This window comes from Pocillopora damicornis, chromosome 4 (genome assembly GCF_964200805.1).
Source record: "Pocillopora damicornis chromosome 4, jaPocDami1.2, whole genome shotgun sequence".
Classification (NCBI taxonomy): domain Eukaryota; kingdom Metazoa; phylum Cnidaria; class Anthozoa; order Scleractinia; family Pocilloporidae; genus Pocillopora; species Pocillopora damicornis.
In genome coordinates, this window is record NC_142673.1 from 23,708,407 (window position 1) to 23,726,110 (window position 17,704).

At 39.7% G+C, this 17,704-nt stretch overlaps 1 protein-coding gene across 2 annotated transcripts in view; it reads right to left on the minus strand.

Moving 5' to 3' along the window:
• The window catches only part of LOC113683575 (uncharacterized), a 27,152-nt gene continuing 9,448 nt past the window's right edge, over nt 1-17,704 (minus strand). Inside the window, exons 3-15 of one of the 2 annotated variants that reach the window (XM_027200830.2) lie at nt 14,374-16,998; nt 13,640-13,986; nt 12,594-12,734; nt 10,792-10,825; nt 7,648-7,706; nt 6,365-6,454; nt 5,665-5,751; nt 5,087-5,290; nt 3,346-3,525; nt 2,845-3,057; nt 1,870-1,989; nt 934-1,074; nt 1-819 (exon numbers count right to left, since the gene is read on the minus strand). In XM_027200830.2, the coding sequence (XP_027056631.2) occupies nt 748-819; nt 934-1,074; nt 1,870-1,989; nt 2,845-3,057; nt 3,346-3,525; nt 5,087-5,290; nt 5,665-5,751; nt 6,365-6,454; nt 7,648-7,706; nt 10,792-10,825; nt 12,594-12,734; nt 13,640-13,986; nt 14,374-16,998 (4,313 nt within the window). In that variant the 3' untranslated portion in view covers nt 1-747. The remainder of the gene's footprint in view (nt 820-933; nt 1,075-1,869; nt 1,990-2,844; nt 3,058-3,345; nt 3,526-5,086; nt 5,291-5,664; nt 5,752-6,364; nt 6,455-7,647; nt 7,707-10,791; nt 10,826-12,593; nt 12,735-13,639; nt 13,987-14,373; nt 16,999-17,704) is intronic. The other variant, XM_027200831.2, reaches the window with a different exon arrangement.

The following is a 17,704-nucleotide window of genomic DNA, read 5'->3' on the forward strand; positions in this document are numbered from 1 at the left end:
TTTAAACAAATGAAGAGTTGTTTATTCCTTGTAAAACACTTTTAATTACACCCCGAAACGTATCAAAGCATATTATTTAGATGTCAGTTTTACGTTAAGGATAGGTACACGAAGGATTTGGCAAGAAATATCGTTTGAAACACCTCAAGTGAAATTGGTGAACCATCAAAGTTAAGTTCGCGAACTTCGTCATCATCACACTTTTTTACCCATTTAAAAGTAACCGAAGTTTATGAAAAACGCTAGTAGGCGTGTATATCTTTTTTGGAACTCAACGACTTCTCAAAGTTGACACTTTCAATTTTATATGTAAACAAAATAAACCATAAGGTAAATAATTCGACAGCTTCGAATAAATATTTCAGCTATTTGTTGAACGTATTACTTTCCATCAAAAACTGCGGCTATCTACAATGAGTTGATTTGTATCCAATGTTTTTCAACAATGGACTGAGACTTAAACAATCTAATCCACTGATACTTTAGTGAAGCGTTACATTTGGCTGTCGAACTAATCAGTTGATCGACTATCTCTAGACGATTCTGTTCAATGGAAGACCCGTTCATTCCTCTTTCACTATATTGTTTCATTCAAACTCTCCGTCACGATGTCTAAGTTCATGGACAAACTATGTGACAAAGTTTCTCCCAATGGGTGACATAGTCGCTCTCATTGCGTGACTGACGTCGAACTTTTTCAAGCGGTCCGGTTGTAATTTTAAGCATGAAGTCCTCTTCCCGATCAGATCAGATGTGTTGTGGTGTTTCCAAACCAACTAAAAGGCGATACATGGAGGCAGGCATGGTCTTCATACGGATCTGAAGAGATACAAATCAGTTAGAAATTCTGATCGTCTAAAAATTCAAGACTTGATTTCATGGCACTCAGTAGAAAAGTGCTTTGACAAACAAAACGCCGTAACGTCAACAAACCTCTCCAACTGTAGTGGCCAGTAGTTCCACTATATGCTGATGAGACGTGGCTACTACACTCTCGCCATTTATTTCAATAATCCTGTGTCCCACTCGAACACCGCCTCTCTCTGCTATACTTCCGCGCATTAAACTGCAAATCTAAAGAGGACAAGATAACTAAAATCAGTAACAGTAACGCGAAAAGGATGATTTAGAATATTACTTGAAACATAAGAGTCCTGATTGACGAAACTGAGGTTTAGCATGACAAAAATTCAGCTTATATCTGAGTTGTCTTTTTTCGGAGGAACCTAAGTCTAACAACACGTTCAAGCCACAACACTTCATGTGATCGTTCCGAATATCGTCATGAAGACGTGCAGTTGAATTTTTACGAGGTGAAGTCAAGATCGTGTGTAGAGCTGCAAAGGCCGACGGGAAAAGAATGGAAAGAAAGACTATCTACACCAGGAAGTTTTCCTTCACAAGTACACTTGTCAAAGAAATATCGGATCAATATCAGTATCTGGGCAACTGCCCACCTACCCCTCCCCTAACCCAACAACAGTCAATTGATGACAAGTTAGGGTTAATGTTGGGTTAGGGGAGGAGTAGGTGGGCAGTTGCCCAGATACTGATATTGATCCGAAATATCTTACGCTAAATTAAATACAAATGAAAACTTTTTATGGACACTTAGGAAAACATGTTGAAGTACAATTTCCCCAAAACCATTTTATGCGTAAACGTCTCTTTCATGCCACCTAAACAAATTTCATCTTTGAGCACAGCTGATGACAGTTTTTAGACAGGAGGACTTGAGAACGAAAAACATGCCCGTATAAACGCAGCTTTTTGCTAGGTAACAGTTTATCTGAGTCAGTAACTACTCAAAAGCTTTAAACGCACCATACAAATTACACGTCTACATGAAACAAAGAGCAACCCACTTACCATTCCATTTTGCACACTGAATCCAAGCTGATATTTGGTATCCGGTCTGTTAACCACCACTTGAACAGTTGGAGGACACGACACGATTTTCATCACCACTTTCGTCTCTGGACGTATGCCCTATGACACATTAACAGTCAACACTTGTTAAACATGAAGAAGAATACTACTGACGAATAATTTTTACGAGCATCTACTTTTGCTTAGAGTCAGGGTAATACTCAATTAAGGTGTCAACATTCTTTTGGAAATATTGCAAGCACTTTGTTAGTAACAGGAGAGAGGGGGAGAGGGGAAGAGGAAAGAGATGAATCTCAGAGGAAACGAGCGGAAAAAAGGGAGGTTTTCAGGTTGCCTTCCTTGTTTTTACACTCGCATGCGTTGCTGTTTTGGCTCGTCCTCACAGATTGAATGGTTTCCACCGTACAGGCTAAGGTGCAGAGAAGCAGGAATTTATAAACTATCAAAGACTACACTACACGGCTAAAATTCATTTCTGTGAATCGAAGGTAGAGCCGTTAAACAGCACTGAAAGATTAACACGTCTTAACCCTTTAACTCCCAAGATCTCATTAGTAATTCTCCTTACTGTTGCCATATAGTTCTTGTGATGTTAGTTTGGAGAATTTGGTATTGGATCAACTAATAATCACCTAATTAAGATTTTTCTTTATTCTCATCACTTGCCTGCTTAACATTGTATTGATATTGTAAGGAGAAATTCTGTCTTGATCACTCATGGGAGTTAAAGGGTTAAGGGGAAAGTGATAAAAAATTCCACACTGCTTGAAATACGCCCATGATGTGATGTTCTTCTGGAATCTCACTTCCGTAACTGGATTTCTTAAACTCGTTATTTGTTCCTAATGATCAACCAACCAGGAAACGCCAGTTTTGTCACGTGCACGTGGTTTGCACCCCTGTGGCAAAATCAACCCTACAATCTAGTCAACTGTTCCAATTTCGTTGCCTTACCTTAATAATATTTTGACATTCTAACAAAGGCAGACCGACTAAACTTGTACCATTCACTGAGAGGATCTGATCACCAACATTAAGCCTGCCAGACTTAGCCGCTGGTCCATCTTTCGCTAGATGCGCTATGATGGCACAAGGAATCATGGATCCCCAGCCTGATTCCACGATCATCACACCAAGTATTTCAGCGGGCTTCTTATTAACAATCACCTAAAACAAGACAGGATTTGAAAACATAAACTTTAAAGTCTGCAGTCATCTCGAAAGATCATATTTGCGCTAATATCTTTGAGTTTCTCGTTGGCAATCCATCTAAATCCTTCCCATCTTTACTGCATTCTGATTATTTTCTTATCATTTTATCATCTCTTAGGAATTTTTATAAATTGCAACTTCCATATCTTGCGGTTTTAACTACCTCGACGCTGGTTTCGTAAGACGTAAAAAGCGAACATGAACATCATTAACTATCTCTCAACCATCGTTCATCCAGCTTACTTCTTTGGCGCTATTTTCATCGGACAACAGGGACAAGTCCTCGCCGAGTATTTTCTGTGCCTCTAACACACCGTTATACTCGGCATCTTCAATAACGTCCTCACTTAGTCCGTTTTGTCTTAAAAATTCTTGGTAAGCCACATTGAATGCCTGACCAATACTCTTGGCTATAACCTGAGCCTGCAAAGAATCAAGCCAAGTTTAGATTAGATTGAATCACTTGGGGGTGAAGATACCTTTTGTTTTGAATTTTTGATTGAAGGCAACAAAATCGGGTAAAAAAAAAGTACGATTTGAAAGGTTTACAGTCAAGTCGCCCGAAACCTGAGTCATGTTGCCCGAAATTTTAGTTATGTCACCCGAAAAAAAAGTCAAGTCGCCCGAAGAAACAAATACTAAAAAGATTAGAATTTCATACTGTAAATAGGCAATAACGTTGAGAAATTTTTATCACGAAGGCGCTCTTAGTTTCCGACAACACCATGAAGGTTCTTAAAGCGTTGTTCGTCCCTAACAACAAAGGGAAACGTTGTTCGTTTCCAGCAACAAAATTCAGCATTGTTCGTTTGGTATGTAATCGTTTCTTACTCACGGACGTTTCGTAAGCTTGAGAAATTCTTTCTTGGTTTCTAACAATACCATGAAGACTCTGACTACATAGACACGATCATATGCATGTTCGGAATTGAAATATGTTTGAGTAACAATTCTAAAAGCGTGGTTCGTTTCTAACAACAAAGGGAAGCGTTCTCCGTTTCAAATAAAAAAAATGAAGCGTTGTTCGTTGGGTACGTGCTCGTTTCTTACTCACGGGCAATTGGTACGTTTGAGAAACTCTTTCTTGTTTCTTAACATGCCATGAAGACTTTCTGTAACAACATATGCATGGATACAGCGCAACATACAAGTAAAGTTCTGTTGTGTCTATTTGTGACTTTCTTAACAATAACAGATGAAAACACCTGGTAAACGAATGTCGATTGTCGTGTTCGACAAGTCGGTAAAGCGAGTAACATACAAATAAAATTAACTTGTTGCCTTGCGTAAGGTAAGTGTGATATTTTTAAGATAAAAGTCTATTGTTTATGCTTGTGGCTTTTTTCACAGTAATAGTCTGATAGCATCATTTCCCATAGGATCAGAATAGGCAAAAATTATGTAATTGTGCTCTATTTCCTCTGGCACTCGCAGTCGCATGTATATTTTGATCCGATCAAAGTACATATGAAGAGGGTAGAGCTAGCTACAATACGAATACGAACTGATCAAAATGAGCATTCATCCGTGTATTGAGTGTGATGATGAAGTTAGACCACGTCAACAAACCCTACAGTGCGACGATTACGGTCGATCATATGACCTTTCTGACCATATGATCGATTTCTGTGTAGCGACTATGATAAATATATTAAAGAGTTACCAGACAGAATCATACTCGTGCTCTGGACACTAGAGACTAAATTTACAAAAGCAACGTCAACACCTGTTGTTCAAATGCGTTCAATTCTTCTAATCCGAGCTGTCATTGTTACTTCTTCGTTATATAATCGCCTATTTTTGTGATTTTTCCATCTCACCGAGCTAATATTTTGGACCTTCTTCCGAATCGCAGCTAAGTTTTTCAAGTTGCGAAAAACCCAACGATTAAAAATAGGGCGACAAAGCTCTCAAAACGTCTCTCTTTATAAGAAGGTTCCTTCATGAAACATCTTTGAAGATAAATTATATATTTAGGACTGACCTCTGGCGCCTGAAAAACGTGGCAAGTGATCTTGACGTTTTTGTGGTCCGTCTGCGCCGTTCCTACGCTAGCCAGGATCTGTGAAGGTTTTAAAACCTCTTTGTTGGCGCGTTCCTCGGATTGCTGACGAGCCATTAGCACAAGAACATCTCCGATATCTGCGATGAACGACACGGAGCGGAGGGAGTGGTCTAACATGACCTCCTGTTGAAGAACAAGTTAATAGAACTATTATTTTTACATTTCTTGGGTTGGGAAACAACGCAACGATGATGGAGTTCTTTTCCTTTGTGTATGCCTGTGTCATTAGTGAAGAACATCATCTTTAATCTAGTCGCTAAACAGCTCAGTGTAGAGTGCTTATGAATTAAGATGGTGCAACTCACAACAAAAATTGTCCAAGTAACACTAAGGAAATTTTCGCTGCGATTTGTTGCCGCGTCGTGCTGTTTCCTGTCCTTTTCACGGCGTACTTCAGTACTTCAGATACAGCAGTCCCATTTACCTCCACATATTAGAACAGTTATCTTCAGAGAACGAACGACAAACAAGAAACCTGTAAAATCGGGATAACTTACCTTTGTAGTGGAATTGACCACTTTAAGTCTTTCAGTAGAAATGAAAAAGTCAATATCAGTAGTTGGTTGGTCCTCACCCTCAGGAACCTAACGGACAACAAACAAAACTGGCTGAAAAAGGGGAATTGTTAAAACTTGTGTATCAACGTTACTTTTTGCAATCCGCGTCAATCTTTTCCACCTTCACTATCCGTGTTCTTAAGTGCTATATTTTTACCTACTGAGAGTTTTTCTACCTTCGCAAACGATTATTCTGAAATTCTTTTTGGTTTTGAAGACGTCTGTACGTCGCAAAACCCTCAAAATATCAAATATAGCTCCTTTTGTTATAAGCAAATCACTCTTCATCCCTTCACACCCTAATATCAGTATGTATATTCTCCATACTGTTCGCTAAACATTTCCTAAGTTGGTGGCAAGGAGAAATTTTTTACAACAGAAAGCGTCTTTAGTGGGTGTTCATTCCTTTATTCTTGTGACTTAAATGTGCGATTTTGAAGTGATATTTCAAAGAGGAATTAGATGTTGGTCACTCTTAGGATCGAACGGTTAAAAATGGATTTACAAGCCAGAGTACAAACTGTAATCAACTCGGCAGTGCTGCACATGGAACGACAAAGCACAAAGCCTCTTTGGTGAATTTTAAATTTAAAGCTTACATAGTAAATCTGAGGAAGCGAAGGATTTCAGTAAGTCTAACCTTTATTCGTCCCACGGCTTCCTGAGCCTGTTCCATCCGAACAGCTTTGTTTGGGGCCTGGGGCGACATAATTTGCGACGAACCCAGGTACTACGAAGAGAAGAAATGAAAGGATATAAAAGCTCAGAATTATAATTTGAAGGACGGATCAAATCCAGGTTGCATTCAGCTTGTCAGAAATGAATATTGAAGTTGTCTAAAATAGGTCATGATTATCTGTACCATCTCGAGCAAACAAAGGGGATTCATTTATGACGACTTGATTACAGTCAATTCTATTTGCATATTATGACAGGGCATCAGATGTTAAACCAATATTCAGTAGTGCTATTCACCTGATTAGAATTGCCTTCAAATATACTTTGCTGTCGAAGTGCTAATTTTTGCACATAAATTAACCCTTAAGATCTGAGTGAAGTTACAACCGTCACGGTCTTGGTTATGTCGTCTGTTAGGGCGCCCAAAACTTATTTGAGATTAAGTATTATCAAAGATGGTTCTAGCCTTTTTTTAATATTTATTCCTATCGAATTTAACCACACAAACACATCACCGATGGTCGAATCAGCCGTGTTAAGAAACAGTAATGACTTGGTCGACATTAAATTAGGACTCATTTAAATGCAAAGTGCTAATCGATCGTGAGAAAAATAACCGTTGGTTTTCCATTCTTGAACCCAACCTCTTACTCTAAAAATCATACTACTCAAACATTTGAAAGGATATGAAAGACGACAAAATTTGTTAGTTTTAAACCTTTTCATTAGGCCGTTTGTTTATAGAGTAACCTGTCAGTAGAGACAATAACGGGTCTTTCGGATGCAAATTTTCAAAATGATCGCGAATGATCAAAGCTATAGTTAAGAGACTGAGAGACCTATATTCGCAACACCAGAGAAGCAACACTTCTCCATTGAACGAGTAAAACTGAAAACATGTAGATGTGACGCTAAAAAACGTCAGAAAAAAGCAATTCGAAGGCTATGCCCACGGGCCTTCAGACGTTTATTTTTAAGATTGATTTGTGACTTCCGCCGTTGATTCATCCACCAAACTGATGTAAATATCAACTTCTCAACTTTAAGACTTTTTCATAACTACACTCTGCGAAATTCTTAATAAAGGTTACGCGTTGACAAAAGATGCGCGGCAAAAAAAGTCTTATCTAATAATACGCTAAAAGCTGGCACGAGAATAAAGACAATGAATCGAATAAAATTGGAAAAACCCGCAAACTAAACAACTAATGTTGAACAACGCTACGTGATTAATGACTGACTTACCTTGGCTGTGTACACAACTCCAAGAAGAAGATTCCTCGGATGATGTGGGCCATCCCAAGCTTAAATCAAAAAGAAAAAAACGCTGTTAATTGAATTGTTTACAGCAGTTGGAAGCGATTCAGTGAAGCGAACGTGGTTCTTCTTGCGACAGTCAATCAATTTATCACCACAATCTCTCCCCCAGTTTTGTAGAAATTAATTTAACGAGATTGCCGCGTTTGTAAAGGGGCAAAGAATTTTCGTTAGACAAAGTTGAAAGCTACTATCGAAACTCTGTACCTATTGGAAGTACATCGTGGTCCTTATGCTCGCAGAATCGGAAGAAAAGTCTGACTTCCGGAATGTTAAACTCAAACACATCGGAAACCATCTTGAAGACGTACGCCTAAGCAACATCAGGTTTACATCTAAACCAGTCACATTTTCGCTACGAAATTGCGATCCAAGCCACAAAACTAACAAGCGCGTGCCCCACACAAACTCATTTTTTCACCGCGGAACACGAAACAGTGTTGACTTTACCCGACTCTGGTTTAGAACATTTGACAAATATGATATGGGCATCCAACGACTACAGGTGATTAAATATTTATGTCTACAATGCGTGAAAAATACACACAAAAACGATAAACGAGCGGAGAACGAAAACGAAATGTTTACGGTTGCATTGGCGAAACTAGAGACTGATGGTCGAGTATTTCTCAAAGTTTAATCCATTTCAAAGTACCAACATCCGATATAAAAAATTTCCTCAAATGACAGTTAACAAGAAAAGCTCTTTAAAGGTGCTTGTCTTGATACACGCAGCTGTCTTGGCGCGAAACGGGTTGTCTCTTTCAATCTCTCTCGTTTACACTTCTCATTGTATTTCGCACCCAACGTTCTCGACTATTTATCGCATTTTGACAAGCCAGCACGATCCGACCGAAAAATCGATTTCACTGCAGGGACGCAATTTAATCAGACAAAAACCGTTAAGAGGTAAATGGATTTGGAGATTTCTTTTTTAATGCATCATAACTATAAACAAAGATTGTTTTGGGAGTGAAACATGAAATCGAGCTATTTCAAGCACTTGAAACTCTAAACTTATCTCTAGGTAGTAAAAAAGAGGAAAACGATTTAAATTCGCCTCCTTTCAAACCGCAAAATTGCAATAAACATGACTAAAAATAACCAATTTGTTCTCGAATGTATTTTCTCTTTCAATCAAAATCATTTTCACCTACAGAGTCCACTTGTCTTATTTCATTAAAGGTAAATAAAAGCAAAATCGCTTTTGTTTGTGACAAGCCGACAACGTTAATGGAAATAATGCTAAACAAGATATTTGTTTGGGCCAAATTTGGATTTGCAGTCTCGAATAAAGAACTACAGTAGCTTGCAAACATGCCCTCATAATCGGTACTTTGACACAAGCGTTTCTTCGGGCGCGGGAAAGTATTAAATGAAGCCTTGAACGACTCGTCTCAAATCTTCCCGCGAGCGAAGAAACGCACGTCCTGCAGCGTCAATAATAGGGACATTCTTTTGCATATAAAGAGTACTTCGGTGGGGTACACACTCGTTAGCAACCACACAGCTCTTCTAACTTACTTAAACCCTTTCCATTTAAAAATCCTTTAAGCAAAATTACTTTATTCATAGTCTTTCTACCGTAGACATAGAAATATCGGCAAAATTAAGAATTAAAATTTTGACAACAATTATGAAGCCATCCACTCAAAAATACACACTTTACAGAAACGATGGCTCCGAAAGTGTGGAGCGCTAATTCGTTCTTGCTCCTTTGCTCCCAGACCTCCGTCTCAAAACGAGGCCTGGCTCCAAACCGTGCACAACAAGGATAGACAGATGAAAAAGTAACGGGGATTGAAGAGGGAAGAACTATTAGCAAAATTTTCAAATAAGTGTCGAAAGTAATCTGCGGTTGCTTAGGTGCTGCTCGATTGGTTCAAAACAGGCGCTTCTCTCTCCACCAATCAGATTCCAAACTTAAAACCAATCGCGATTTGGTGTCTCGCCTTTTCCCGCGCTTTAGGCAGTATGACTGTTTTTACTTGTTGTTATTCTTCCTTCCAATTAGCTGTCGTATTACTTTACTTTTATTTTATTTAACTCAATCGTAATGCGCTCTAAGATGACAAACTTGTCTTGTAAAAAACAGAAAAAAAAATTTGTGCCGCCGGCGTCTGCTGGCTGGTTAAGTCAGCGAAAAAGTAACCGACGTAGCGAAATTTGAAAATCTGCAGTTCCCAGCGTTTAAAGACCTTTCCCAAAACAAAGGAGAAAATCAAAATATTGTAAAAAAACACATTTTTGTAAGCAAGCCGTAATTTTTCGATCAATAATATGGGACATGCTTACCTATTCAGACATTATTACTGGAACATTAGTATCACATCCGAGCTCATAATGATCACATGCCGAGTTCGTTGTCGGCTAATAAATTATCTCAGTTTTCCCTTGTTGTCGAGCGAAAAACGAAAAATAGTGATTCAAGTTTGGAAATTTTCGTTCTACTTTTAGTAATGTTATAAGAGTAACAAAAATTAAGCCTCAAAATGACCCCTTCCCCCCCCCCCAAAAAAAAAGTATGTCGATTAAACTTCATTAAAGAATTCAGACATTTAATTCGCTCATCATTGAAAACACTTCCAGTCATAAAATATTAAGTGCGCTACATAAATTTGCTCGTAGCTCAATGCGAATCGCGGGTCTTAGTAGCTTAGAGAGATTATAAACTGTAATCGGCAGTAGTCACAGAGTGTGAAAAAAGAAGTGATCACTCGCCTTAAAACTGAGTAAGTTTAACTAATAAAAAAAAGCGAATGCAAAATTGACAGGATGACAAATGTTTGGTAAGTTTTAACCGGGATGTTTTGTTTCTCGCCAAACGTTTATTCACAGTCGTTTCTCAACCAAATACGATTAGCCATATTTCGATGGAATCTCAAGTTCTACTGTGAATTCCTCACATATTCAGCGTGCCTAGCTCTGAACAAGGTGATTGAATTTCACTTGCTCCACTATCTCTTTTTGGTAAATCACTCGGCGAGAAAATAGAGATATTTTCAATTATCTGTCAGCACAAACTCGACGATGTAAAAGTAAACACTAAATAAAGACACATCACAAACTTACCTGGATTTCGTTCTCGGGCCTTGTTTGCCGCAGCCTACGAATAAAAATTAGGAAAGTAGGTTAAAATATACAAACAACCTGTACCGCGGGCAATACGGAATATTATGACCCGGAAGGTAAATAACTCATATTTTACGTACAAAACCATGGCACTCTTCGAGAAGGCAGGTTTCGTGGAGATACGGCATGAAGTTTCCAGTTTGGAAGTGCGAACTGAAAAAAATACCGATTTGCTTAACGGCTCGGTAAAACTCGTTTGGCCATCGCCAAGAACAGAAAAGAGGAAATTCGAGCCAAAATGGTCCGCTTCGAAACTTTCTTCTACAAGATCCGAAAGTTATTCTTACTGTTGACCGACTTGATTTGTATCCATCACAGCGGTGGTTTAGCGCTCAATTATTTATCCCAATGATTCGCAATAAAACCACATTCTTCTAGTCAAAATAGCCCCGCAATTCAGTTTACAAACGCGGTAACAATGAAATCCATCCCGTAGAATAAAAATTTCATCCGTGTCAAAAGGAGAAGGGAAAATGTTGAGTCCCGGGCCGATCGATCCAGAGCGCTTTTTCATTCGAGTCTTGTGATAAAAAAACGAAACGAAGAAATAAAAAGAGACGACAGATGTTTCAAGGAATATTGTGGTCACAAGATAACTAGCTTGCTTTTAGGAATAAGTAAAGATCATTACAGAAACAGGAATTTAAATCCTTTAATCACGCTTAAATTGACGGAAACAGCAACCGAAGGCAAATATGCATTTGTACTTGACAAAGCGCAATTACTTTTAAGGACATGTGAGCGACCGATAAACAGGCTTTGAGAAATGAAACACTTTCATGGGATAGGATCTTTCAACCGTGATAGCTAACTTTTCTTCTTTTTTTATGAGTTCCACGAGAAGCAAATGAGAAACAAATTTTCCACAAGTTTTTGCAACAGATTTTCTCCGCTTCTTCCCAAGAGCATCATCATTTGTAATCATCTCTCAATGAAATTTTTCCCCGAGGAGATCATCAAGCCTCAAAGAAAAAATTTTTGTTGAGCGAGAGCAAATTGTTATTGAGAACATAATCTCTTTTCTGCACGCGATGTAACCTCTAATCAAGATCCTTTATGATAAAGATAAAATGAAACGATACTCAGGAGGTATAAGTAGATATTTTGAGTCTACTAAAGACAGACTTCAATGTTACCATCCACATCACCTATGCTAACCAAGAAAGAAAAACGCCATCTGCAATATCACGTTTTCTAAAAGCCGCCCCTCGTTTGTCCCCAACCCCTTCCCGCCTCCACCACTCACCCTCTCCTTGCCTCACCCACTTTCCCACGTCTTATGATTTGCCCCTGTACTCCAAGATCTTTTTCCAACCCATGCGAAAAACACCAAGAAATACAAGAGAAGCTTCAAGATTAGGGGATGAAAGCGGAATAAAACGGAGAAAGCGTCAGACGCTAGTCACTGGAAACAAACGACTTCACGAGAACAGCCGCGCTCTTAGCAAGAAATACGATGATAAATAATTTAACCAGATAGAAGGATTTCAAACTCAACTAAACGGCGGCGTCAAAAGAAAACAAAAATTAAAAAAACAAAACAAAACAAAATGAAGCACACATGAGAGACTGTTCAACATTTATGAAATAAATGAGTAAAGCCGTCTATAAAATGCAGACATGTGAGCAGTTCACGATGAAGGTTTGTCAGGAATATAATCTCTTATGAAGAAAGTGTATCGAGACGGGAAAAAATGTATGCCAGCACTTAGTTCAAAATCTGACGCATGGAAGTAACTTACAGATGAGTCAAAGAAAGGTCCCGGCAAGCGGAAGGTTTGAAGCGGTGGAAGAGGGAGAGTTCGGGAATCATCACAGTTCTGCTGCCCCCGGCGTTGGGTCACGGCCTGCTTGCAGCTCTTTACATACTCATGCCAAGTCATCTTAAAACGACCAGCAAATACAGACACAACGTGGAGAGCCAAGGAAAAGAGAAAATAAAGACACAGTTAGATTGAAGTTGAGTTTGTCTTCCAGTTTTCACTTTTGTCAACTATTTCTCTGTATCCTTGCAAGACAAAGATGAGATGAAGTCTAAGGTTCAAGTTGGAGAAAGTCAAGAAAGTTACTGTAAAGGGAGGAAGAATTCAGTGAGGTCTTGCTTTTGAGTACAAGACAACTGTAACAGTACGGTGTAGGAAAAACGTGATTAGAAAACTGTAAGTGTAGGTTAGAACTGTGCTGAAGTACCATATGTAACACAGAACCTTCAGTCAACATAGAAGCGAGTATTTCTTTGAGTGTGTTGTGATAACGCGGGGGTAGATACGAAGACGGAGTAGAAGGCAAAAAAAGGAAAAAGCTCACATCACAAAAATTGAGATTTTAATTGCGATTTGGACATTTTTAGCTTCTTTAGAGGTCTGAAATCGCAACTTCAGAATTGCAAGTTCGTCCACGGCCTAAATTGGTTTACTCAGTGATGTCTTAAATTTTTTTAAAAGGTAACGTTTTCAGTAAGGACGTCTTATGTTCGTGTTGTCACGAGTGAGGGTCAAAGAAATAAAATCTGAGTTGCCATGAGGAATCGAGCCCTACACCGTCGGATTCCGAGTCCCGATGTTTTACCATTGAACTATACCGAACTCCATGACAAGCAACGCCATTTTTAGGGTCACACGTGAAAAACGTTATGCATATTGCTAGGATTAGCAATTCAGACAGCAAATAGGATAAGACAGTGAAAATTGAGCTTGGTTAAATGAAAAAAAAAAAAAAAAAAAAAAAAAAAAAGATATTCTAGAAGTTAGGCGGACTGAGATGAGAACAGAATCTAACTGCTCCATACCTTCTCTGCAGCACAATATTCACAAGTCTCCTCGTGTTCCGAGTCACTCTCTCCTGCTGGTTCCGAATGCTCGATGTTACGTGACGCTAGTCCCACCGCAAAAGTTCCCGTTTTCTTCACCTCTGCTGCCCTGTTCGTGCGTTCGTCGTCATCTGTTGACGATCCATTGTATGAAAGCTGCAGAGATTGACGCTTATCCTTCCTCCGAGAGCTGTAAGGAACACCGCCTGGGATGACCTCGCTCATCGGTCTCGTTTGTCTTCTGTTCGGTTTGCTGCCAACGAATCCCACGTCAGGCAGATCGGCAGGATCCTCTTCCCGCTTGTGACGACTCTTGTGTCCTGAAACTAAAAGCACATCATAACATAACTGACCCAAGGTGAAAAACAAGAAGCCAAAGTCAAACGTAAGAAGGACACTGAGTTTGTTCCACGTACTATCTATAGTCTCTTTCATAGCCGCCGTTTCAGAGGGTCAGGCAACATGCTCCATAACCCAACCATACTTTGTTAGCCAGGACGCATTGCTTTCAGGATAGACCTAATCCTTTTTTACGCTTTTTTCAACGGACGGCAGGCAACGATACACGCACGACGGACGAGTCACGCTCCTCCTCTCGCTTCCACCTCGCGCTGCTCCTCGCCTACTTTAGGGAAAGGAACCAAGTTTATTGATCGCGACTTCCCTTCACCAGCGTTTAATAATTGTTAAATATAATATAATTATTTACTCACAAACTTTCCTGCCAGCCAAGCTTCCTGACTCGTACTCCTTTAACAAGGAAGCCTTTTGTGCAATAAGTTTATGGATCTCATCATCTCTGCAAAGCCAGACGTGTTTGCTTCGATCATGGGTGTGGCCACTGTGCTTGTGAGTGCCACGTTCTCTAGGAACATGGTCCCTGTTACCATGATCCCTAGCATCATGCTCTCTGATACCATGGTCTCTAGCAACATTCTCCCTGCTACCATGGTCCCTTGCAATGCGCTCCCTACTACCATGGCCCCTGGCAGTGTGATCCTTAGTAACATTGTCCCTAAAACTGTGGTCCTTAGCAACATGGTCCCTCGCAAGATGACCCCTGAGACCATGTTCCCTGGGGCTTTGATCGTGGTGACCAGAATGAAAGGAAAGTTTTTCTTGTGAACTCGAAAGGTGACCATTACTCGTCGGTCTTCCTCTTGGTTTGGATTTCGATTCACCTGGATTTTTAACCGGTGCATCGCTCCGTTTCTTCCTTTCACGACTGATTTCCTCTTCCTGATCAGATTCATCAGGCTTACTCGCAGTCCTTTTGGATTTGTTTTTTCTCACCTCTGCTTTTTCTGAGGACTTTTCTCTTTCCCCGCGCGTAGTTGTAGTGGTCGAACTAGATTTCTGTTTCTTGGAAGATACAGATTCAGACGAAGTTGTTTTCTGTGGTTTTTTCCTTGTTAACGAGTCCGATGTTGAGTCACTGTCACTTTTCCGTGGCTTCTTCGCTTCCTTTCTTGGTTGATTAGCAGCTACATGCACCTCATCTGTCTGGTTATGTGAACGAGAATCAGCGCGAAAATCACTGACTGGCCTTGTTTTCTTCTTCTCTTTTGTTGGCTGATTTCTCCGCTGCACATCCGTACCAATAGGCAATGACGAAACTGAGGCAGACTTAACATTTCCAGCTTTTGAAATTCCTTCCCTTTCCATGGCGGATGTTTTAGTTACTTTTGAGCTTTCTTTAAAACCCTTCTTAAGTTTTTCAGTCTGTTGCTTATTCGTTTCCTCTAGATTCTTATCTGCAGCTTTCAGTTTTCCTTTCTTTGGCTTTGCTGCATTGTCAACTGGCTTTGAAGAGACTACAGTTTTTGATTTATCTTTGACCACCAAATCCTTGACAACTTTCTTTTCAACTTTCACGTGTTCATTATTACCTGGATTATCTTTTGTTACCTTTCTAGGATATTTTCCAGACTCAGGTTTTAAATCTTTAGTTTCCAAATCTTTTGAACTACCAAGTGCACGCTCCTTATCGTCTTCAAGAATTTTCTTTTCTCTTACTCCTTTATCAACCTTTTTCTTTGAATCAGCTTTCTGTTCAGTTCTGACAACCTTCATACCTTCTGCTTCACTCTTTAGAGTGTCCAGAAAAGTCTTTTTCAATTTGTCAACCTCTTGTACTTCTTTATTCACCTTTGAAGTCCTTTTAACAGTTTTGTGTTCAGGAACATCAAAATCTTCTACATCCCATTCCAATTCATTGTCGTCTTCAATGGGAACAAATTCTTGTGACTCGTCACTATCGTGATCGCTATCATCACGACGCGCCTCTTCTTCTCTAAAAGTATGTGAAACATTGTGGTCATGATCAGATTTTACAGTACCTTTCTCATCAAATTCACCGCCAACTGTATCTCCAGTTTCACCTTCATCCTCGCTTTCCTCTTTTTCGCCTTCGTGCGATTCCTCGACTGGGACTAAAGAGCTGCTAACCTCATCAGCAACAGACGCGACATGTTCGTTTTCTATTGTATCCAAAACTGCTTCATGATCACTCTCTTTATCATCCTCAACATCGTCATCAGGGTCGTCAGACTGATCCTGCTTTGGAATCTGCGTCTCAACTTCTGGAGATGAATCAGACAGTTCACCTTCCTCTGAATTTTCAGATTCAGGTGTGACAGGCCTAGGAGACTGCGGCACTACCTCAACATCTTCTTCTTCCTTCTTGTCGTCATTATCACCATCGTCAGCATCACCATCATTACTGATAGGTTGTTCCTCCTCCTCTTCGTCATCATCATCTTCATCAAACTTACCACCAGGCTGCTCATCGTCATTATCATTCGCATCTTCAGCTGGTGAATCATGAGCATAACCTCCAACAGAATCCACATCAGCACTTTCGGCAGCTTCTACAGCAGGGCTTCTGGAATCATTTTCTTCTCCTTCATCTTCACTATCAAGAGGTGGAGGCACTTCCCTTTCACTATCACTGTCAGAGTCATCAGAACTCTTCACGCCTCTCCTTTCTCTGGGTACAGGGGCTCTCCTGGAGCTCAAATCCTCCCTGCTACCACTGTCAGGTGAGGTAACCAGCTCATCTCCATTATCTGTGTTCTCCGCATTGTCATCGCTGTGCAATGGAGGGGGGCCGTCAATACCGTCAACATCACTACCCTCATCGTCATCCTCATCACTATCCAATGGGGGAGGACCCTCGTTTCCTTCATTTTCACTATCACTTCCGCTTGATGTTTCTGGATTGTCATACTGTATCTCTTCTCTGGTGTGTGCCACAACCTCAGTGTCACTGCTCTCAGAAATGGCATCACCATCTTGAATATCAATAAAGCCAGCATCTTCCGATGGCTCAAAGATATCTGCAAAAGAAAGATATACACTAAATGTACGTAGAGAATAACTAAATTCTGCTCATCTATTTCAGAAGCCATTCGCTCTGACGAAGGGCTAACGCATAAAACGTCAGCTTTGAAACTCTTTACTGTAAGCAATTTATGTTATCAACTCAGTTGATAATACCGTATTACCCTGTTATACTCTCCCACCGACGCAGTACCACAGTTTCTTTAGAAACTTACCCCCTTTATTTTCAGAAGCAGTTGCTTTATGTTGGTACAAAAGCCATCTGCTTAGTCTATTCTTCTATCACAGCGCTTGGATTACCAGTGTTACTCACTACACACAGTGTTCATTACATGATAATTTCCCTCTTAACAACCCTTCAACTTCAAAGTGCCTCATTTCAAATCCAATATCTCATCAATGAAATTTCTAGGCGTAAATTTAAACAGAAAATTCTACATCAAAAAGCACAATAATGAATCTTTTTTTACTTACCATATTCTAACACTGATTTACCTCCACAACTGCAGAAATATCTTATAGGCATTGAATTTTTTAATAGCTCTTGATTAAATGAGAGAGAACTCATAACTATGTTTCTATTAAAACTACCTTGTACCAATAAATTTACTTTACATCTCTAAGTACCTTTCATCTAGGTATACAGCACTATATTGAACTGACCACTAATAGTTGAGATATTGATTAGAAAATTACCCTTAA